The sequence below is a fragment of the Ictidomys tridecemlineatus genome, chromosome 5 (assembly GCF_052094955.1).
Source record: "Ictidomys tridecemlineatus isolate mIctTri1 chromosome 5, mIctTri1.hap1, whole genome shotgun sequence".
NCBI classification, from domain to species: domain Eukaryota; kingdom Metazoa; phylum Chordata; class Mammalia; order Rodentia; family Sciuridae; genus Ictidomys; species Ictidomys tridecemlineatus.
In genome coordinates this window covers 123,709,392-123,731,793 of record NC_135481.1, presented here as the reverse complement: position 1 = coordinate 123,731,793, position 22,402 = coordinate 123,709,392, and the positions used below count along the sequence as shown (strand labels likewise).

At 58.4% G+C, this 22,402-nt stretch overlaps 1 protein-coding gene and 1 long non-coding RNA gene across 5 annotated transcripts; one reads left to right on the top strand and one right to left on the bottom strand.

Moving 5' to 3' along the window:
- Positions 1–4,298: 4,298 nt before the first annotated feature.
- On the top strand, positions 4,299–19,955 carry Gpr132 (G protein-coupled receptor 132). 3 transcript variants are annotated; one of them, XR_013439356.1, is made up of 3 exons: positions 4,299–6,644; positions 12,327–12,432; positions 12,512–13,039. XR_013439356.1 is itself a non-coding variant. In XM_021732753.3 (3 exons), the coding sequence occupies exons 1-3, from the start codon at positions 6,429–6,431 to the stop codon at positions 18,800–18,802; spliced, it is 1,452 nt and encodes a 483-aa protein (XP_021588428.2). In that variant the 5' UTR covers positions 5,701–6,428; the 3' UTR covers positions 18,803–19,955. The 3 variants fall into 3 exon arrangements, 2 of the variants coding, with proteins under 2 accessions (XP_021588428.2, XP_040131169.2); XM_021732753.3 differs by lacking the exon at positions 12,512–13,039 and adding an exon at positions 17,673–19,955 and having other exon boundaries at positions 5,701–6,644; XM_040275235.2 differs by lacking the exons at positions 4,299–6,644; positions 12,512–13,039 and adding exons at positions 7,458–7,694; positions 17,673–19,955.
- Positions 17,127–20,767, bottom strand: LOC120886383 (uncharacterized). 2 transcript variants are annotated; one of them, XR_005729357.2, is made up of 2 exons: positions 20,457–20,767; positions 17,127–19,907 (listed from the first exon to the last, which is right to left on the bottom strand). It is a non-coding gene; the product is annotated as an uncharacterized LOC120886383 (long non-coding RNA). The 2 variants fall into 2 exon arrangements; XR_013439357.1 differs by having other exon boundaries at positions 20,461–20,767.
- Between the last annotated feature and the right edge of the window lie 1,635 nt (positions 20,768–22,402).

The window sequence follows — 22,402 nt, the reverse complement described above, 5'->3', positions numbered from 1 at the left end:
CAGCCCCCAGGTTGCTCCCGAGCTCCTGGAAGCTGAGGTGGCTGGAGCCCCCGTAGCCTGGGGGGGACACCACAGCTGGTATGCAGGGAGGAGGGCAGGGAGCGGGGTGTTCCTCTCCGCTGTGGGGCCTGTTCCCAACCCTCCCCTGGCCATGCAGGCTGCCAGGGCTTTGACTGTGGACACTGGAGGCCAGGTGCCTCTTGGTGGTGGTGTGAGACCTGTAGCAGCATCTCTGGCCTCTACCCTAATAGATGCCCGTAGCACCCTCTCCAGTGTGTCTCCAGAGATGCTGACTGTGCCCTTGGAGGGGGACTGCTCTGCCCTGGGCAAGGTCCTCCAGCCTGGGCCGTGCTGGGTGAGGGCATGAGCTGCTCAGGCCTCCTGGGGGGAGAGCTGCCTTCCTGGAGAAAGGAGACAATGTGGGTCAAAGACAGGCTGGGGCTCTGCAGGCGGCCAGGAGTTGCACAAGGCTCGCTGTCTGTGTGGCTTGGGACAGGGGTCTGTGCAGAGAGGACAGAGGGGGCCCACCCCTGCACTGTCCTGCACTTTCTTTATCAGACCTGACTCACGGTAGGCCCCAGGGAACTGGTGGCTCTCCAGTGCCTGTCCCTGCCCCCATGTCCCAAGGGTTGAGGTTCATCCTGTCTTCTCAAGAGATCCTTAGGACAAACGCCAACAGTTCCTAAAGCTACAAGGGGTGGCACCCAGCAGATGCCTCTTTAAACAGGTCTCTCCCACAACCCTGGGGACAGCCCCAGAGAGATGCGGGCTCTGCCCGGCTCCTCCCTGAGGCTCCTCCCTGAGTCTGGAAGGGTATGGACAGGCGCCTGGGCTGACCCCAACTGACTCACAGCCCTAGGCCATGAGTGCCACAGGGACTGTCCAGAGGGGTGTGCCTTCTCATGCTCCCTCTGGGGGGAGGAACAGGGACGTCTAGGGAGATCTAGAGATAGAACAAAGGCGGGATGACTGGGGCCAGTAATGGGGCCCAGCAAGTGGCCCATCAGGCCGTTGTTCCACTTCTGAGGGAGCCATAGGTTTACTGGACCCTCCTCCCCAGGACCCTCCACTGAATATATGGGGTGGCAGAGTCCAGAGCCCTGGAGCCTAAGCTAAAACTGTCCTCCCCACCCTCTGCCCCAGAGAGGGTGGGAGAGGAGGCCCTGGGGTGAGGCAAGGCCTCCCCCGTGGGGGATGGGGGAGGGTGTGCTTGCTGTCTAGCTGGGCTGTCTGCCTTCAAGCACACAACTCCAGGACTGGGGTGCTGGGGGCTGGGGGAGGACCCATGCCCTCAGGATACTGAGCTGGCCCGGACAGGCTGACCCCAGCACAAAGCAGAGAGGGCAAGACCAGGTAAAGGGGAACACTGGAGAAGCAGGCTGAAGCTGGGGTAGGCGGGTCCTGCCTGCTCCAGCCTCCATGCTGGCTGGAACAAGCCCCAGCTGCACCTCAGTTCTGCTGGCCCCTGGGCCACGCCCCTGGTGTGGTTAATCTAGGGGTGGGCTCCAGACTTGACCTGCCCAACAGGGATTGTCCTTCAATATGGAAATGGAGATGGAGTGTTCCAGGCCCTCCCCCAAAAGGAGGAGGGACATGGTCCACAGATGGGAGGGGCCAGCAGTGGTTCCCACCATGCCCAGTCCCCAGGCTGCCTGGGCTGCTCCTCTTAGAGCCCTGAGGCTGTCATTCTGTCTGTCCCTGTCTTCACATGAGTTCTCCCCCACCCCCCCAGCCCCCCAGTCGTGGAGTTGTGTGCTTGAAGGCTGACAGCCCAGCTAGACAGCAAGCACACCCTCCCCCATCCCCCACGGGGGAGGCCTTGTCTCACCCCAGGGCCTCCTCTCCCACCCTCTCTGGGGCAGCCAGCTCTCATCAGAGGCTGGAGCAGAGGTTCTGGGCCATCCCGAGCCTTCTCCGAGGGGCGGGGCTGAGCATTCTTCTCTCCTTTCCTTCCTGACACCTGGACCCTCATGCCAGTGCTGGAACTCACCACGAGATAAGGCTTGGGGTTCTGAGGGTGTGCAGGCTGCCAGGCCTTCCTTTCCTGAGGAAGAGACCCTGTGGGCAGGCATGGTGCTTGGGGTTTTGGGAGCTACAGGCAGCTTGTCCTGGGCTGTTCTGGTTGGGATCTGGAATGTCCCCCAAAAGCTCATGTGTTAGAAGTGCATTCCCAACACAGCAAGACTCCCAGGTAGGCTCAGCGGTGGGCTCAAAGTGGGCTTGAGGTGGGCTCAGAGGTGGGCTCAAAGTGGGCTCAGTGGTGGGCTCCAAGTGGGCTCGAGGTAGGCTCCAGGTGGACTCCGGGTGGGCTCCAGGTGGGCTCAGAGGTGGGCTTGAGGTGGGCTCGTGGGCTAATGATTGATCATGAGGTCTCTGACATCATCAGTGTGCTCTTCCACATCCACTGGGAGCTGAATGGACTTCTGGGAGGGGACTGGCTGGAGGGGTGGGTCATTGGGGCGTGCCCAAGGGGCTCACCTCCCCCACCTCCCTTTGCCTGCTTCTCCCAGCTTTGCCCTGAGCCAAGCGGCTCTCCTCCGCTATGTCCTTCTGCCATGGAGCCAGCTGACCATGGACTGATCTCTCTGAAACTGTAAGCCAAAATAAGTCCTCCGTCTTTGAGTTACTCTTGTCAGGTATTCTGGTCACAGTGATAAAAAGGTGACTAACACAGAAATTGGAACCCAGAATGGGGGTCACAGCTGTGTTTATTCCTGCTACTCTGGTTCTGAGACTTGAGAACTGGTTTGCAGGAGGAGCTTGGACACGCAGGCAGGAGAAGCCTTAGAGTGTTGCAAGCAGAGCTTGATGGGTGATTGTGGTGGGAGCTCAGGACCAGATGCTGATCGGAATGTGTGCAGTAAGAACTGTGCTCACCAAGTTTCAGGGGGGAAGAGGACTGTATTGGGAACTGGACTAGAGGCCATTCGGGTTACATTATTGCAAAGAACCTTTCTGCGTTTTGTCCATGCCCTGAGACTTTCTGTCAGGCTGAATTTAAAGCTTACGGACTCTTCGACCTAGAGGAGGAAAGTGCCCTGCAGCGCAGGGCTCAGGCAGTGGCACAGGCTGGAGGTTTTCAGCCAGGCGACAGAGAGAATCAGGAGCAAAAAGCAGAGCAGAAGGATTTGAAAAATTTGCAGTTTGACCAGAAATAAAGTAGGTTTAAAGTTGTGGCCAAAGTATGTGTAGTTGCTGAGATCAGCACCCCTAAAGAGAAACCTGCTTCTTGGGGAGTTAGCAGGAGAGATACCAAGAGGGCACCTCAGGAAATGCAGGACCACACCCACTGCAGGTTCAGGGCTGCAGTCGTGCACACTCCTTGGGCTGCCTAGGAGGTCGTTTCCCCAGGGATCCTTCAGCCCGGCTCCCTGGCACTTGGCGGTGAGGTCCACGGGGCGGAGGTGGGGGGTGGGGCCTGGTGACTGCTCAAGCTGGTGATGGCTCTGGCCATGTAGTAGGGAATCTGCAGGAATGAAAATTGCTGTGGTTATGGGTCCTGGAGGCTTCTGCTGGGATCTCAAAGGGAAGCTCGAAGGCCAGGCAGTGCGTAGCAGGGCATGGACAACTGCAGGCAGGCCCTCAGACGGCGACCCAGGAAGCCGTGAGAGTGAAGCCCAAGCTGCAGTGGAGAGCCCTGAGAGTCAGGGATGCCAAGAGTATGGGGCATCTGCTGAGGAGAGCTGCAGGGAACAGCAGAGCCAGCTCGAGAGAGGCCACGCGGGCTGCAGCGGGCCTCGGGGCCCACAGGGCATGGAGCTAGAGGTTTAATGTTTTCCCAGCAGGGTTTCAGTCTTGCTCTGGCCCCAAGGTTCTATGCCCCTTTTTCCTCCCTGGAAGAATGGGATGTCTCCTCTGTGTCATAACATATTGCATACATGTCACTTGCTTTTGAGTTTTACAGAGGCTCACACTGAGAGCTTGTCTTGAGTGACTCAGCCAGTGACTGTTCACCTAGACGGGTCCTGCTTCCTCCATGTTGCAGGGTCACAGCAGAGAAGCACGCCCAGGCAAGCGTGCAGTAGGAAGTGAGAAGCTTTATTAAAGGACAGTGCAGCAGGCTTCTCCCAAGTGGAAGAAGGGGACCCAAAGGCAGAATCAGTGGAGTGAGGAAGTCCTGTCCCTTTTATGTGTCTGAAGTCCCCTGTTCTCCTGCATTCTTCTCCCTTATCTTGTTCATTTACCTCATCCTGCACAGAGGCTGGGGATGTGGTGGGATGGCCAGGGGGTGAGCAGGTGGCCTGGAAGGGCCAGGTGGAGTGCTGGACAGGAAGGGAGCAGAAGCCTAGGGCTTTGATGAGCAGCTCCCTGTCTGCTCAGGAGTTGCTTAAAACAACTCTTTTGGGAGGGGGAGTATCAAAGGGCTCTGGCGACAGGAGCCTTCCATTCTCCCAGGGGCTGTTTCCCATTTGCTCGGCTCTAATCAGACTCCTGTTTTTCCATCTGACCGATTTATCCAGCTACACCAACTACCTGTCTTTAAATCTGGCTTCAAGAGGAGTCCTTGGACTTGGACTTTTGAGCAATTCTGTTAAGGCTACTGGGACTCCTAGAGATGGACTGAATGCATTTTGCATTTTGAGGTAGCTATGAGCTTAGGGGATTGTGGGGAGACGTCAGGGCTTGGATCTGGAATTTCTCCCAAGAGCTCGTGGGTTGGAAACATGATCCCTAGTGCAATGAGCTTCAAAGGCGAGGCTTGCAGGCGATGACCGGACCGGACATCTTTAATCACCATTGATTACAGCATGTGGACTGGGGGGAGGTGGGACCGAGCTGGGGGAGGAGGGGCACCCTCTGGAAGGGTTACCTCCCCCAGCTTTTCCCTCTTCTTCCTGGGTTCACGAGCTGGGAAGCTTTGTGCCAACCTCTTCTGCAGCGCTGAGCCAGCTTCAAGGGGAAGATGGACCCTTCATGGCTGTACCCTCTGAAACGGTGAGCCGAGATAAACCCTTCTGCCTCCAAGTTTTTCTGGTCAGGTATTTTGGTCACGGTGAAGAAAATCTGACTGACACACGGGCCTAACAGGGGCACACTGACACTGGGCCTAACTGAAAGCACATTGGTGACTCATACTCAGCAAGTTTGGGTTGAAGGAACAGGGGCTAGCACCGAGGACTTTCAGAATTGGCAAGTTCTTGTGTTGACACCTCTCAAAAGCCCCTCTCCTTCCCCAGCCGCTCCTCCTTCTGCAAGGCTGTCTTCAAAACTCCCCTGGCTGGAACCCAGGAACCTGTGGCCCCTATAGAAACTCCTGGGAACCCTGCCCCCATTGGGCATCATAAAAGGCGGGAGAGCCAAGCACAGGCCCTCCTCCAAGGGACGGTGGGTGGAGCCAACCACAGAGTCCAAAAGGCCAGGAAGACCCCTCCTGGCCAGAGGTTGCCAGCTCAGCCCACAGGTCAGGCACCACAGACAGGCCCACTGAGAGGCAGCGTGGCTTCTGGAAACTGGTGGACGTGACTTGCCATAGTGACAAATCTACAGAGACAACCCATGCTCAGCAGCACAGAGGCAGAGTGGGCAGCTTGTCAAGTTTGGACAACGCCAGCGTCTTCAAGAATAATGACCGACAGGCCTGCGTGGCGCACCCTGTAATCCCAGCAGCTCAGGAGGCTGAGGCAGGAGCATTGCAAGTCCAGAGCCAGCCTCTGCTACTTAGTGAGACTCTGTCTCAAAATAAAAAAGGGCTGGGGATGTGGCTCAGGGCCCCCGAGTTCAATCCTCAGTACCAAAAAAAAAAAAAAAAAAAAGAAGAATAAGAATGACGACTGACAGAGATGCACAGAGTGTGTTAAGTCCACGGGTCCCACACATCCGCATCCTCGGGGCACCACACATGGCAGCCAAGAAGCCACACCGTGTCCAGCAGAGAAGCAAAGGTCGGTGCACACAGTGGACCACCATGCAGCCTTGACAAGGAGGGGCTCTGATACCTGCTGCAGCAGGCAAGGACCTCAGGGACACAGTGCTGACTGAAAGAGCCATTACAGGAGGGTGGACAGCAGGCAGCGTTGCTCAAGACGAGGTTGGAGCAGCCAGTGCCATGCAGCCGCGGAGCGAGAGGCCTGGCCCTGGCAGGGCAGGGCCAGGAAGTGCAGGGCCGGGCAGGGCAGGAGCTGGGTGTGCTGGGCTGTTTCAGTGTGGCAAGGCCACCACGTCCTGGAGACAGTGGCTGTCCTGTTAGTGTGCGAAGGCCACCCAGCCATTCACTTGGAAGTGGTGGAGCGGTCACTTCACCACACAGAGGAAAAGTCTGTGAGTCTAGAGAGAAAAATAAATGAAGCCAGGGCTTTGCCACCCCCGGAGGAGACCATGGCGCCCAAGGGGGAAGTGCATCTCCCCCGCTGGGAGGGGAGCCCTTGCCACATGAAGCAGCTAGGCACAGAGGGTGATGTCACTGGAAATCACCATCTGTCAAGCCCCAGATGGGGCTCCTGTTAGAAGCGGAAGGCAGAGTGCCCCAGACAGGCTGGTGGGGGCAGGAGGCTGTGCCCTCTCGCTGCCCTGGGCACCTGGGATCCCCAAGGCGCAGGCCCAGGGGCATGGCAGTCAATGGCCTGTGGCGAACTCCGGTGGATGTGGTGTGCGTGGCCGACCCCTCGAGGGTCCCAGCCCCTGGTGGGTGCTCCCTGAAGGCTGAGGTGAGTGGTGCCTTGGACACGCACGTGATGGCATGTGGGCTTTCGAGGACTCCTAGGGATTCCGCTGCACCCACACGAGACCACAGAGACTGCTGCTCAGGGTGCACCTGTGAGGGGGCGAGCTGGGGCCTCACGGCCCTGTGCCTGGGTGGGCAGAGGCCCACATAACTGGGGGAACCCCAGGGCCCAGCCTTGAGCACATCCCGGTGTGCGTGTCTGGAGCAGTGCTGGCCGCAGAGCTGTCCTGGAGATGTCCCTGGACACACTCCTTCTCGTGACCTCGTGGCTAGAAGAGCCAGGACTGTGCCAGGCTTGGGCAAGGGAGGGGCTGCACCCCAAGCCTGGAGGCAGCCCTCTGTGCAGAGAGGTCGGGGAGGGGTGGGTGACGCTGGCAGGGCTGGTGTCTTCCAGGGAAACTGGGCCAAGGAAGCCCATGCCCATCAGTCAAGGCAGCTTCCCAGGTGGCCCCTGACTCCCAACTTCCGGTCGCCACATGGCCTGTCGGGGAGAAGCCCCCAGCAGAGCCCTGTGCCTGCAGGCCTGCCCTAGGAAGGTGCAGAGGGAGGGCTGGGCGTCTTTGGCAGCACCCATGGGTGTTCCTGGTGAGCAGGAAGCGTCTGCTCCTGTGCTGCAGAGGACCTGGCCCCCCTCTCTTCAGGCCCAGCTGCGGCGGGTGCTGCCTTGTCTCCCTGGGACAACGCTGGGAGGTGTGGCACCACCTGGATGGAGCTGCCTGGCTGCATTGTTCCTTGGCTCCTGGTGTCTGTCCTGGGTCCCCGCTCATCTCCTGAGAGGAGGTATGGCTTACTGGGGATGCTATCAAAGCAGACAGGAGGGTCTGGAGCCGTTTCCTGATTCCCCGTCCCCAGGAAAGTGAGGGGCGTGCTGTCATGGCCAGGAGATAACGCCCCAGCCTGTCAGCCAACCCCGACTCAGCTCCGCTTTGTGGTTAAGGGAGTTTCGGAGTGAACATGCTCAGACCCCTCTACTTCCTGAAATGTCAGGGGGCCTGTAGAGAGGGCACGCAGGGCCGCGGCAGGATGGGCCTGGGTAAGTCATTGTCCTGGGTGTGCTGGGAGGGTCCTGGGGGGCTGGCCCAGGAGAGGGCCTGAGAGAAGGCTGCCTGTGTGCTGGAACAAAGGTGGGGCTCGCTGAAGGCTCTTAACCTGAGGCCTGTCCCCAAGATAGGACTTAGGGGCACTGTGCCCATCAAGAGCATCTGTCACATTGGTGACCTCATCTGCCCCCATTCTCTCTAGAGATCCTTCTGTGGCTGCTGGCGCAGATGCCAGGCAGGGCTGGACTTCTTCTCCCCTCTCCTAGCCTGCGTGCTTGCCATCCCCCTGGGGCGGCATGGTTTGTGGACATGTGGCTCCTTCCTCCAGGGTGGCCTAGGCTGAGAGGCATCGCATAAGGAGGGACTGCAGGACAGTAGGGACTCTTTTGGAGTGGACGGTGGTCTGTCCAATCATGGGGCAAGATCCTGTGGCTGGTGGCTCACAGGTCTCTCAGGCTAGGTATCCCAAGCACCTGGCACAGCAGGGGCTCAGTAAATTCTGCTGGGTTCATGGACCCAGGCTGGGCACATCCCCGAGGGGCTGGACTGACCACTGGGGACTGGAGAATGAGGCTGAGCAGTGGTTTCCAGCATCGCCATCCAGGATGGATAATGCCGTGCGTTAGGGCCAGGCCCAGCCAAGGCTGAGAGGTGTTGGACAGCTGGCAGCTGTGTGGGAAGCCCACTCACCAGCAGTCCAACCAAAGAGAATGTGTGTCAGAGACGATGGTCTTACTTTACCGCACTGGGAAGGATGGCAACGCGGCTTCTGCTGGGCAGGAAGTCAGCCCCGGTCCCCCTGGAGAGCCCGTGACTGATTCTGGTGAGCCTGCAGTTCTGGCCTGAGCACATCCTGATGTGGGGACCGAATCCAGGGTAGGTTCTCAAAGAAGGATGTGGGAGGAGGACGGTGGAGACAGCCGCAGTACCCTGCTGTGGCGAGGGGTGTGAGCCTGGAGGGGAACCCACCAAACCAGTCAGCCTCAGAGGCCCAGCAGCCCAGGCTGGGAGTCCCTGAAGCCCCAGCCAGGGCGGGTGGGAAGCATGGGGCAGGGACGGCCAGGACGTCTGAAGAGCTCTGTGATGGACAGGCGAGGAGCACATTCTAAAACCCAGGGGCTGTAGGCAGGTGCCGGGTGGAGCTGGGCGGCCGAGGCTGGCTGCGGCCGGTCCTACTCCTGACCCTGGCACCTGGCATCTCCAGGGAGTGGGCAAGCTCCTCCCTGGGAGAGTGGGCAGAAAGCCAGTGGCAGCTGCCCGGGGTGTGAGCTGAGGGTGGGGACGGGCCCTAGGAAGGCAGCTGGAGGCAGGAAAGGAGAAGTCAGGCGGAGGGCACTGGCGGGGCGCAAGGGGAAGGTGTGGTTTGAAGATGGCGGTTTACAGCGGGGGCTGGGACACACCAAGGAGACTGGCAGTGTCTGCGGCCTGGGATACACGGAGCTCGCTTGGGAGCAGGTGGAAGAGACAGGCTGATCCGTGCTTGCCCGTTCAGGACTGTGACTGCGGTCCCTAGGCCACATCCCAGGGTCCAGCGGAGCTGCTCTGTATCCAGCCTCCACAGTTTCCCCAGGAACATGGGGCCACCATGGGCACATGGCCTGGGACCATGAGGGTGACATGAGCCTGTTGGTACTATGGGCCTTGAGGGCATTGCTGACCCATGGATGCTCCTGGGCATGGGGGGCCATCCCCCATGGGGGGGACCCTGCTGCCATGTCAAGGCTCTTGCCCCAGCTGAGTCAGAGCCCCAGAGATGGGCCCAGATGGCCAGGGCAGGCGAGGCCAGCAGCCACTATGCACGGCCTGGCCTGACTCCTGCCCTGCTGGAGGGCCACATCTGCTTCTAAACGTGGAGCAGCACGGGACCCCCTCTCCTGGCCCTGGTCCTCCTGATGCACACAAAGCCAAAGTGCAGGAGGGGCCCCGCCCAGGGGCACCCTTTCTGGGAAAAGCCTGTGTCTGGAGGTTGGGGCTGCTTGCCCCTTACCTCCCCTCATGGGAGACAGCCCTGCTGCTCCAGAGATGGCCACATGGCACCTGAGCTGCCCGACAGGGAGCCCCTGCAGTCCAGCAGGTGAGAGGCTCACCTGAACAGGGATGAGACTCAGGGGAAGCGGGAAGCGGCTGGGAGCAGCACAGAGGGTGGGAGCAGCAGTGTCCAGGCCTGACCCTGTCTGGCCTGAGGCTGTGTGCCTGTGGGGCAGGAGCACCCTGACAAAGCCTGGGCGGGGCCCACTCTGAGAAGCAAAGGCTGGGGACTGGTGTGCAGGGCAGGGCTGGAGGCAGCTCTGGGCAGGCACCCGGCAACCATGGGAGGAGTCCAGCCCGGGGCTGGGGTTCAGTCCCGTGGACCCACAGCCTCCCTTCAGCTGCCCCAGCACCAGCTGCCCCCTCCTGGTGTCACCACCTGCCCCCTTGCTGTGGTCCAGGGAAACCCTTGGAGCCCAGAGGTCAGACAGGCCCCAGATCTGGACCACAGTGCCCTGCTGTGCCTGGCTGCGCTGTCCAGGCTGTGCCTCCGTAGGCAGGCAGGGACCCAGAGAAGCCTCTCGGTAACAGAGGTGGTCCTCCAGCTGCTGGACAGGAGGCCGGCCTCGCAGGAGGGAAGCATCTCTCAGGTTTCCTCTGGGCTCTCACTCCCGTGGCCTTTGTGAGCCTGGGTGTGGAGCTGCCCTCCCTCCCTCCGCTCTAGGGACCAGTGCTTGGGGCAGCCCTGCAGGGGAGGGCTGGTGACTGACGCCCACCCGGGGCCTCCACTCTGTCTGATGTGTGTGGCCTCATGAAGCTGCTCTGCTGCTCTGTAAGGACACGCTCCTCTTGTGTCCCTCAAAATCTGAAAGGAGAGAGAGGCTCACAGCATTGGGCAAGAGATGAGGGACAAGAGTGCAACCTGCCATCCAGGGCTGGGCCCGGGAGGAAGCGGGCCACAGGAGGGGTGGCTGTCCTCCCTGGTCCTGGACAGGTGGGCACTCATCCCGTCAGCCCCTCTCTTGGGGGCCCTGGCCCACGTGGCCACCTCACCAGCTGGAAAGCACCTCCTTGACCCTCCTTGGTGGGGAGCACCACTTCCGCGCCCTGGAGTCCCTCTGTTTAGAGAGGGCCAGAAAGCCTTGCATCTCTCACGAGGCTTTGGTACAGCAGCAGATGACCCCAGGTGGCTAGCTGGGGACGGCAGAGAGGGCAGAGCCCCGCACACAGGGCACTCCCCTTCCACCACAGCTTGCAGAGCTCAGTGCAGGAGGACCTGAAGTCCCCCTGTAGTGTCCCGGCAGGTCACTATGAGGGTCCTCGTCCCCTTCACACTGGGAAACAGGCTGCTGGCCGAGACCCAGGAATGGAGACCGAGGGAGTGGGTAGCCTCCGGGCTGCTGCCACCAGCCACGCTTGGGAAAGGCCTTCCTGGATTCTGTCTGGCTTGGGCCTCTCGCTTGGTCACGTACGTGGAGAGGTTGCCTTGACTCTTCACACACTGAGCAACTTCCTGTGGCCTCAGGTGAGCGGCTCAGCTTCCTGTTACCTCCAGCTTCTAGAAACATACTTGAAAAAGGAAGGCAGGGTGCTCAGGAGCTGAGCCAGCTGTGAGCTGGGGTCTGGGTGCATGCGGCCCTGGCCAGGTGCTGGTGTGGGTGTCCCTGGAGTCCTGGTTGCCTGGTGGCTGCAGCCTGCTTTACTTGGCCTACCTCTGTAAGGCGCTGTGCCTGACCCAGGGCTGTCCCTGGTGGTGGTGGGTTCGAGCCACAGTAGGTGGAGTGGGGCCCCTGAGTTGACCTCTGCGTACCCAGCCTCCACTCCTCTGTGGAGGACTGAGACACACATGTACCCGAGCCAGAGGGCCCAGGCTGCCTCTGAGGTCCCAGGACTCCAGTGGGCCTCCCTGACTCCCTGGAGTGGGCCTGGCTCTGTTTCCCTCAGACCCTCTGCCTCGTCATCACGGGGCCTCTCTGGGGCTGTCCTTGTTACTGAGGGATGCAGAGAAGCAGGTCCCCTGGAGCCTGCTGCCCACCTCCCATGCCCTCTGTCTGAGGACACTGTTCTCAGGGGTCCCTGTCAGGGTCCTCATCCCCTTCACACTGGGCAACAGGCGGTGACACAGCTTCTGGGTCACATGCACTCGATGCCGTGGGTCACTCCTGGTGAGGACTATTCCAGACAGAATCTGATAGGTTCGAAGGAAGCACAGGGCTGGGAATGCAGCTCCGTGGCAGAACTTTGGGGTGTGTGGAGCCCTGGGTTTGATGTCCAGCGCTGACAATAGAAAACAAGAAGGCCCAAGGGAAAGACTGAAGATGTTTGGAAACATACTGGCGATGGTTGAGACTCCCCTCAATCCCCACTACATCGCCTTCCTCCTTATTCTCCATGACACTGAGAGTTCAGATTCCTTTTTTATGATGTACATCGTGATGTTCACTGGCTTTAGTGATTCTATGAGGTTTCCTGTTGTTGATTTTGGGGAATTTTTTTTATATATATTAAGGACCTGATATTGCATCCCGCAGGATGAATTCAAGAGTTGGCACATCATACATGTTCTCTAATCATTTTCTCAAATGAATTAATTCATGCTTAATTCACATGATTTAATCTGCTTTTCCTAAAGCAATTTCCACCTGCGCTTTCTCTAGGTCCTTTTAAATAGTACACTTCTCAGTAGGACCAACAAGACGCACAAGGTGTACCAGAAGGCTTACATTAGAGCCACCCTGAGATTGGAACCTGCAAACATGCCAGGTGAGTGAGCCTCCTTCAACTTCAACATTCAGGGGGTCCAAGAGAGTCTTCCTACAACGTACTCCATCTCATCTCACAGTTCAAAAATTAGCGCGCAGAGACAGATTTCTGAACCAAAGCGGACGGAGACCACAGGCGCTCCACCAGGAAGCTGACAAGTGCTCACTTCACAGTTCTTCGAGAGAGTGCTGGGAACAGCCAGGAAAGGGGTGAGGGACAAAGCAGTTCTCATGTCCAGGATCCCTGAGCACTGGGCCTGAGTCACGTGCCCTTGCCCTGTGGGACCCCTGCTGGCCATGGAAGAGGTGACCGTGAGCCACACCCTCCGCCCCTGCTGCCTCCCCTTCTGGGGCTCTTCTGCCTGCACCGAGGCTCCCGCCCAGTCACCAGGAGGGACTTGGCCCTCAGTGAAGGCTACAGGAGTGTGGGCCTGAGCAGGTGGTACGGGACCAGGCCTCACCAAGCCCCTGGACAGTGGGGGAGTGCAGGGGAGGAGGGGGACGCACCAGAGCTGCTCTGGAGCATGCAGGGGCCCTGGGCCACCCAGGGCTCACTACTGCCTCACCTGGGATAACAGGCGTTGATGCTGGGATGGAGGTAGCAGGTGGGGGGCTGGGAGGGGCATCTGAGGCCAGGAAGTGGGGGACAACCTCTCTGTGGGCTCATACACCAGGCAGGGTGCTCACATGAGGGGAGGGAGCTGTGGGCCCCGCAGCCCCGGCACCCTGCTCACTGCCGTCCACTCACAGGCTTGTGCAGAGGACCGCTGGGGGCCCTGAGGCAGCTCAGCACTCCCGAGTCTCAACTTGTCCGTCTAGACTGGGGACAATGACACATGCTAGAGTGGGAGGAACAGTGGGTGGGTTGCCTCACACCTCACACCCAACAGGACAGCCACTACCAGAAGACAGAAAATAAGAGGGCTAGAGCGGAGCTCAGTGCAGTGTTTGCCCAGCAGGGTGAGGCCCCGGGCTGCATCCCCAGCACCTCTGGGGAAAACATCAGAAAGCAGCACGTGTTGAGAGGGACACGGGAGTCGAGACCCTGTCCTGTTGAGGGCAGAGTAGGGCAGCACCGAGGAGGCAGCATGGGCCCAAGACACAAGCACCCAGCATCCAGGCTGGTTGGGCTCCGTCCACTCCGCGGACGAGAACACAAGAGGACACTGGGCAGGACCTGAGCTGGTCGGATATCCAGGAGCACTGCTGAGGCTGGACTCACAGGAGACCCAGAGGCCAGTGAGGGTGTGGCCAGGCAGTGGCTGTGCCTGGCTGTGAGGAGCTTCACGGGCCTGTGGCCTTCAGACCCCTGCCTCCGTCCTCTTGACCTCAGAGGCCATGTGCTGCTCTGGAGTCACAGCGAGCCCCGGCAGTGGCCCAGACCAAGGGCCCAGCCTCCAGCACAGTGAGAGGCACATCCTGAGTCTGGTTTATGCTGCAAACTGACCTCGGGGGTTGATCAGGACGGTAGGTGATCCTAGGACTCGACTGGGGGCTCAAATGGGCACCTGCAGAGAAGACCTCCACGGCCCCCACTGTGAGGAGCCAGGGCTGGAGAGGTCAGAGGACCCTCCTGCAGGCTGCTGTTGTGGGACTGGGGCAGCAAGCCCCCCCAGGACCACACCTTCCCCCCAGGAGCGCCCTCCAGCAATGCCAGGCATCCTGAGCAGGAGCCCGCGGAGCCTCTAGCAGTGAAAGGCACAGTTCTAAATTCCAGTGAGTTTAAACACAGAGGTTGGACGATATAAAAAGATGACTAGGCTAGCCCCACGGGTGTGGGCCACCAGGAAGCACTGCAGAAGGACAGAAAGCTCAGGGTGAGCGTGTGCAGAGCCCGGGATGAGGAGGCCGCACAACAGCCAGGGGCCACTCCCCAGCAGCCACAGAGGCCAGGACCAGGGCAGCCTCTGCAGATCAGAGAACATTCCGTCTTTGTTTTGGGGACTGGCTTACTTCACTTAGCACGATAGTCTCCAGATCCATCCATTTACCGGCAAAAGTCTTGTGTCAAAATATGCTCTGGTGTCACCCATGTCCAAGCAGGACAAGAACCACCACCAAAGCCAGGCTCAGGGGCGAGGCCTCCAGCCGGGAGCTGAGGTGGGTCCACGGGAAGCCGTCCAGGGAGCTGCGTGTGGAAGGCACGTCTGACAACCAAGACGGGGGTGGCCCCCAAAGGCTCCTGTGAGCAGCCCTTCTGGGGCGGCATGCGGCCCAGTGGTAGCGCGAGCCCCAGATGCCCTCCCGGCACGGCAAAACAGAGCAGCCGCAGAGACAGGGAAGGACATTACTAAGGCTATCCTCCAGTACCCGGACACTGCTGAGGGCAGGAGGGCGTGGGCCTGGGGGAGGCCACTAGGTCCCCAGGAGTCAGTGAGTGCCCTTCCAGCAGGCCCCGGGAGCCGCCTCACCCCTGCGGCCCAGTGAAGTCCGCGGAGGTGGGAAGCAGGCTCACCAGCCCCAGAGCAGGCTGCTGGCCCCGTGAGGCGCCCAGCCTCCAGCAGGGTGAGAGGCACACCCCGATGTCCGTAAGCTGCCCGGGCTGTGCCAGCTGGTTACGGCAGCACCTGGAAAACAGCAAGGGGGTGCATCTCAGGGCAAAGCCTGAGGGGAAGGAGGACAGCAACAGGCCTGGCTGGGTTCGGGCGGTCACGGGCCAGCAGCCCACCCCAGGGTGACCCCGGGCAGCACTCTGAGCTCGCTGGACGCGTGCCCAGGATGGTTGCCATAGTGGGATGTTGCTATGCAGACTTTTTAAAAACCACCTTTTTAAAACCATACAAGTGAAATGAGGGGACATGAGTCAAACACAGGCCAGGCCAGGGGTCCCAGAGGTGAAGACTGGATCCACTCAGGGGTGACTGCACCCTTGGAGACCTCGAGGTAATCGCTGAACCATCCAGAGAATCAGGAAGTTCCAAAGCGAGGAGAGGGGAGTAGAGCAATGTGGAGTCAGCTCACTGGCTCCAGAAGATGAGGCCCGGCTGCCCTGGGGGCCTTGACAGTTCACCTCCCACACCAGAGGGCCCTGGGCTGGCCCCGCCTGCCCTCCCTGGGCCCTCTTCTCTGTGGGTGTCTTCATCTTCTCTCCTCTGTGCTCGCCTGTGTCCAACCCCCCCTTAATATTTATTTATTTTTAGTTGTAGTGGGACACAACTCCTTTTATTGATTTATTTCTATGTGGTGCTGAGGATCGAACCTGGGCCTCACACGTGCGAGGCCAGCACTCTACCGCTGAGCCATAGCCCCAGCCCCAGCCCCAAATTTCCCCTTTTTGTAAGGACACCTCAGGGCCCATTCTCACATGCTCATCTCAGTCAAGATGCTGTTTCCAAATAAGGTCACCTTCTGAGGCCCCAGAGGCTAGGGCCCCACAGTGTCTTTTTTAGTGAGGACAGGATTCAGCCCATAGCAGAAAGCAAAAGGGGAGTAAAAGTAAATGGAAAACTGCAAAGGAGGGCAAAACAAGGTGGAGGAGTAAATCTAATGCGGGAAGCTGGGAGTGGTGGCATCCACCTGTGGGTCCTGGTGTCACCCATGTCCAAGCAGGACAAGAACCCCGGAGGTGGAAGCAGGAGAACCACTCAAGTCCAGGAGTTGGAGACCAGCCTGACCTAGCAAGACCCTGTCTCAGAAAGAAAGTCCATAGAGAGTATTACAAGTGCAAAGGGCTGACCTCGAGAGCTCAGAGGCGAAGAGTATCCGTTGTTTTAATCCAGCCATAGTATTTTGTGACCGTCACATCTAGAATTCAAGGGTCCTGTGCTGGGGTGTGGCTTAGTGACATGTGCTTAGCAGGGTTGGGGCCCAGCTCAGTCCCTGGTGCTGCAACATGAACAGAAAGAAGCAGAACTCAGGGGCCTCCGAAGGCCAGGCTGGACAAGAAGCCACGGCAAGCAGGGCTGTCCCCAGGAGCATCTGGAGCCCTGGGACTTCCCAAGGCCCATGTGGCAAGTGGCTATGAATGCAGAGGCTTCACTACACATGTGGCCTTGGGGTTCTGGCTTTCCGAGTCTGGAGTGGGTCCCACCAGCTGAGGCCAAGTGCTCTGAGGGCCCGGCCACCTGGGTCCAGCCCCAGGGCACCGGCAGCCCTGGCAAGGGTCAGGAAGGAGCCCCCATGTGCACAGGGTGCTTTCTGGGTACTTCTTCCACCTAGTGGGTGGCCCGGGGCCCAGGTGTCTGACCTGTGACCAGGGCTCCCTGTGGGAGGCTTGCTGGTCCTATCAGATGCCCTGCTGGCTCCTGGTGCTCACCCCTGACCTGCTGTTTGGGTGGGGTTTGAACTGAAGCTCTGTCCAGGGTGAATGAGCCCTGCTTCTGTAGGAGAAACTTAGACTGGCATTCAAAGTAGATGCCAAGGCAACATAAAATTACAAGGAGGAGGCCACAGGGAGAGCCTCTGTCCTTGGCTTCTCAAGGTTTTAGAGGCCATGTTCCTGGTCCTGAGGCCCTTCCTCTGCCTTCAGAGCCACAATGGCTGTTTTCTTTCTCCCTCTCCCACATCTAAACTCCCTGTGATGCACTGGGCCAGATGATCCTAGTTAATCCTGATTCTGTCAGCAACCTATTCCCCCACTGCCATAACTAGCACATTCACAAGTAGGCATTAGGATACAGACATGTTTGTAGGAGGTCATTATTCTGCCTACCACACAGATAAAGAGCATCATGACATAATGCCCAATGGGTCAACTCACCAGAAACAGAACGAGTTTTAATTTCTAGGCACTAATTAACAAAAGCATCAAATATAGGAAGCAAATCTTGAAAGACCTAAAAGGAGAAGTGGATGAATCTATCATCATGACAGGGACGGTTAGTTATCTTTCTTTGTAACTGAGAGTCAAAAAGGCAAAGAAGAGATAAAACTATGTGTAAGGATGAGACAGTGCCCAAGTCAGGGCAGGGGCTGGGGCCAGAGCAAGATCGAGGCTGGAGGAGAGAAGCAGTGAGCACCTAACTCCAGACACTGTTGATGGGGTACTCAGAAGGGCTCTTCCTCAGCTGTCAGAAAACAGACACAAACATCCTCTTCAAACATGCAGTTTAAAAACTGACTTGGATGAGTTGCAAAGAGTGCATCTTGCACAGCCTGTGTTCTTGTCGGTGAGGTCAATGGGTTGGACATCCAGGATCTAAGGATCTCTTTCAATAATCCCTCTGGAAATTGTCTAAGCACCTGGTGGGCCTTTCACTTTCTCTTGGCTCTGCAAATCTCACTCTTGTTTCTGCCCCACAGGAAATGCCACCCCAGTGACCACCCCGCTCTCTCAGGCAGTCCCGGGACCGTCTGCTGGGCTCTGCAACGCATCTTTCGAGGAGAGCAGAGTGGTCCTGGTGGTGGTGTACAGCGCGGTGTGTGTGCTGGGCCTGCCGGCCAACTGCCTGACCGCGTGGCTGACGCTACTGCAGGCTCTGCAGGGCAACGTGCTGGCCGTCTACCTCTTCTGTCTGGCGCTCTGTGAGCTGCTCTACCTGAGCACACTGCCGCTCTGGATCATCTACATCCAGAATGAGCACCGCTGGACCCTGGGCCCCCGGGCCTGCAAGGTGACCGCCTACATCTTCTTCTGCAACATCTACATCAGCATCCTCTTACTGTGCTGCATCTCCTGTGACCGCTTCCTGGCAGTGGTGTATGCACTGGAGAGCCGCGGCCGGCGCCTCCAGAAGACTGCCGTCTTCATTTCGGTGTGTGTCTTTGTCCTCGTGGGGCTTGTTTACTACCCAGTGTTTGACATGGAAATAGAGAAGGAGAGCTGCTTCGAGCCCATGCGGATGAATGAAAAGATTGCAGGCTACCACTACGCGCGGTTTGCAGTGGGGTTCGCCATCCCTCTCTGCACCATAGCGTTCACTAACCACCGGATCTTCAGGAGCATCAAGCTGAGCATGGGCCTGACCGCTGCCCAGAAGGCCAAGGTGAAGCACTCAGCCATAGCAGTGGTGGTCATCTTCCTGGTCTGCTTCGCCCCCTACCATGTGGTTCTTCTCATCGAAGCGGCCACCTTCTCCTACTACAGAGGAGACAAGGTTGCGATGTGTGCCTTTGAAGCCAGCCTGTACACGGTGTCCATGGTGTTCCTCTGCCTGTCCACCGTCAACAGCGTGGCTGACCCCATCATCTACGTGCTGGCCACAGACCATTCTCGGCAAGAAGTGTCCAGAATCCAGAAGGGGTGGAAGAAGTGGTCTGCAAAGACAGAAGTCACCAAGCTCACGCATTCCAAGGACTCAGAGGAGATGCACTTCCCCATGGCGCTCGCAGAGGACTGTGCGCTTCCCCTGCCCGTGAACCCTCCCGCGCTGCAGCCAGCTAAGTGGGGCTCAGCGCACACCCAGGAGAGGCTGGTCGAGGAGACCTGCTGAGACCATTGTACTGCAGGAGAGGACCACAGGTGTGGGAAGCCAGGGCCAGCCACAGTGTCCATGTGCTGGAGCCACCCGTTCGGTGGGCCTCTGCCCCCTAGGGTCTCCTGACTGGAAGGTGGCAGTGTGTAAGTGGGTGATACTCCCAGGCTGTCAGGAGCCAGAGAGCCAAAGAGCATGGGAATGGGCAGCGGGAGACGCCAGCTTGTTCTGCGGGTTCCCTCAGCCATTAGCCAACGCAGGGCTGCAGCAGAGCTCTGGACGACAGCTTCGTGAGTGTGCTTTGCCGCAGGCATTGCTGGGTGACTGCTGCAGTGTGTCAGGGGGCTTTCCATGCTTCTGCTTTCGGGTGGATACAAGCCATAATGAGGGGCACCCTGCACCGTCACAGTGCCTGGACACTGGCACAGCCCAGGAGCAGCAAGAGGCAGGAGCCCAGCCCTGAGGACACTTGTCTGGGCTTGGTTCTGAGCTGAGCAGACACATGCTGCCAGGGGTCACCTAAGGGAGTCAGAAGCCAGGGTGGCCAGTTGCTGGTGCCCAGTAGGGTAGTCCATGTGTTTTCCACAGGGAGCCCCAGACACTCATGCTGGGAAGGCCAATAGTCAGAAATGCTGATAGATAACCCCAGGAAGGCTGAGATACAGCTGCCACAGAGCAAGAGGATGCATAGAGTTCCTTCACATTGAGACTTCCTGACTTCATTGTCACAGGGGAGGGGGTCGGGAGCTGGGACAGAGCAAGCAGATGACTGCCTAGCGCCTCACCAGGTTGGAGTACAGGAGGAAACTCATGGCCCACTCGGATCCCAGCTCTGCCAGGCCATGCTGATGATTCAGTTTCCCCATCTGGATACTGGGAACAATGACACCTATCTCACTGGGTCACTGTTGGGGCTGACCCTCCCACCTGCCTAATATCCTAGCCTCAGCAAGAGTCTCAGCAGGAGACTGAGCCGAGCAGGTGGAGCTGCCTGGACATAGGGCGGGCACCAGGGGCACGCTCAAGTTTCCTTCCCGGAGAACTACACAGAGCCCCTGTGTTGAGTCAGGTTCTCATTTCTGTAAGGCAGGTGTGGGCCTCTGATCTTCACTGTGAGAGACACCTAGAAAACACACAGAAACACACTTAGAAATAAAAACACAAAAATACATGCTCTTTTCACTTCCTTTGGAAAAGAAAGACTCCATTTGACCCTTACAAGTGCTTTTCTTCTGGGAGTCCCTTGGTACAAAGGCCTTGAGGAGGGTGAGCCCTTGGATCCCACAGGGACAACCAGAACCAGGGTGTTAAGAGTGATGGCAGGGATTCTGCAAACAGTCTGGAAAATTCCGGGATGGGTGAGAACAAAAAGACCCTGGAGAGATTGCCTGCTGTTTCAACAGTATGCTGGTGTCCGGGGGCTGCTGTGATTGATTTCACAAGCAGGCCACTGACCACAAAGTGACCTCACAGCTCTGCCGGCCACTGGTCCAAGACCCAAGCATGGCAGGGCATAGCCCTCCCACCCTCCTCCAGCTGCCCTGGCTGCCGGCCTCCCCAGCTTGTGGACATGGCTCTAGCTGCTCTCTCTGGGTTGCTGTCCTTTCTATGTCCAGGATATATGCTGGGCCCAGTGGCCATGGGAACACAGCTCTGCGTGCTGGGTTTATACCTGCCTGGTTCCCTGTGCTCCGGGTCGGGTGGAGGGTGACCATGCTGCCCTCTGCCCTTCTGGCAGTCCCAGTGGCCCATTCAGCCTCTCTCCACCCCTGAGCTGAAGCTGCAGCAGCCTGTGACAAACGGCCCTGGGTGCCTTAGTCACTCCGGATACCAGCGTTTTCACGCCTGGAGGCGGGAGCTGGGACTGCAGTCGGCCCGCAACGCCATGGCACCCCTGGGCTGTGTCCGGAGGAGGGGTGCACGGCCAAGGACAGCCAGTGCGGGTTGGGACCTGGGCTGGGCGGGGCCGAGTGCTGAGCGATCGCAGCAGGGTCGGGGGCGGGGCCGGGGGCGGGGCCGGGGCGGGGCCGAGGGCTGGTGGGCGAGACTTGCGGGCCAGACCGCGCCTGGGAGCCAGCGCTTCCACCGAGGCCTGGACGGGAGGAGGGGTGGGAAGCTGTGCCCTGTCCTAAACGCCAGCCCGCCCTGGCTCGCTCTTCACCGAGTCCCTGGGGACTTCAGGGTCCTTCCCCAAGACGGACTCAGGTCTGTCCTGGGCCCTTTCCTGCCAGCAGCATCCGGGGGCTCTCATGGCGCTGATGGCCCAGCATCGGGAGCATCCCCTCAGTACCACGCGGTCTGGCCTGGAGAGTGTCCCGTACGGAGGGGTGGGTGACCGGGAAGTCCCTGAGTGGCCTCTTCTCTTGGGGTTCCTTCCCATCATAAACATGAGGCCCAGAAAAGTACATGCGTGGGGAGGGGGTGGGGCTAAATAAAAGGAATTTCAACAACATTGACGCCACTTAAATATGTAGCACTTAAAAAAAAATGGAACGCTTCGCGAATTTGCGTCCTCCATGCTCATCTTCTCAGGCTTCTGATTTTAGTATGCGTACTGCAGAAGAGAGCACCACAAACTCTTTTAAATATCTGAAAGACAAAAGACTTCAGAAAGTAGATGCAGAGCTTTGAGAGACACAGGCAGGAATCAGACAGCAGGGACAAGAACTGTCACCCCTTTCTGACCCTAGCTGGTGGTTATTCCCCTACAAACTGAGAGCCACTTAGGCAGAGGAGGAAGGCTTGTTCTTCAGCCAGAACTGAAAGAATCATGGAGAAAATCAAACAAAGGATGCGGGTCTTTAAGATTGAGGGGAGGCTGGAGTTGTGGCTCAGGAATAGAGCACTGTGTTCTATCCTCAGCAACACATAAAAAATAAACAAATAAAATAAAGGTATTTTTAAAAAGAGTGAAAAGAGGAAAGACAGGGGTTAGTGGAAAGAATTGTCTCTGATTTCTCTGGAGGGCACCAGTCCCTGTCCTCAGATTCTTCTCTGGACCTATTTCAACTGGGGGTCAAAAGCAGACCATACCAAGATGGGTGGGAATGTGGTCAGGGCCATGCTTTACATTGGCATGCTAATGAGCAGGTGAATTGTAGGTCCACTGGGCTTCCTTCATGGCTGAAATGGCTCAGTCATCCTGTATCTGTTTTCCCAGCAGCAACCTGGGCCCCAGAGGTCTGCATGGCTGGGTGGGAGGTGGGGGCACAGACACCTGGTCTGGCACAGAACACTGGTTAGCAAAAGGTTTATTTCTCAGGTCTGAGAGGGCCTTGGCTTGGTGACAGAGCTGCAGCCTCATGACTCGCTTCTCTGGGCTCCACTCCACCTCACTGCAACCCCAGCCTCAGGTCTTTGCCTCTGCAAATTGCAGGGGGTGAGGAGTGGGGGAGCTGTCGGTTCATGAGGCCCTGTCTACTCAGCACAAGTTCAGCTCATTCTCCGTCCCTCACAGGGCTTTCTTGGGACATCTGGCTCCTGTGTGGTGCAGTGTAAAGCCACTGGATGTGGCCTCCCCCATTGCCAAGGGATTTTGGAGTCTCCCATTTAGATGATTTTTTTTTTTTTAAAGATATCACCTTTTCAATTTTGCTGCCACAGAGTAACAAATAAACA

Coding starts and splice junctions, on each gene's coding strand:
- Gpr132 (XM_021732753.3), top strand. CDS start 6,429: ATGGGGCTCCTGTTAGAAGCGGAAGGCAGAGTGCCCCAGACAGGCTGG. Junction 6,645..12,326: donor GGTGCTCCCTGAAGGCTGAG/GTGAGTGGTGCC, acceptor CGCTTTCTCTAG/GTCCTTTTAAATAGTACACT. Junction 12,433..17,672: donor GGAACCTGCAAACATGCCAG/GTGAGTGAGCCT, acceptor TCTGCCCCACAG/GAAATGCCACCCCAGTGACC.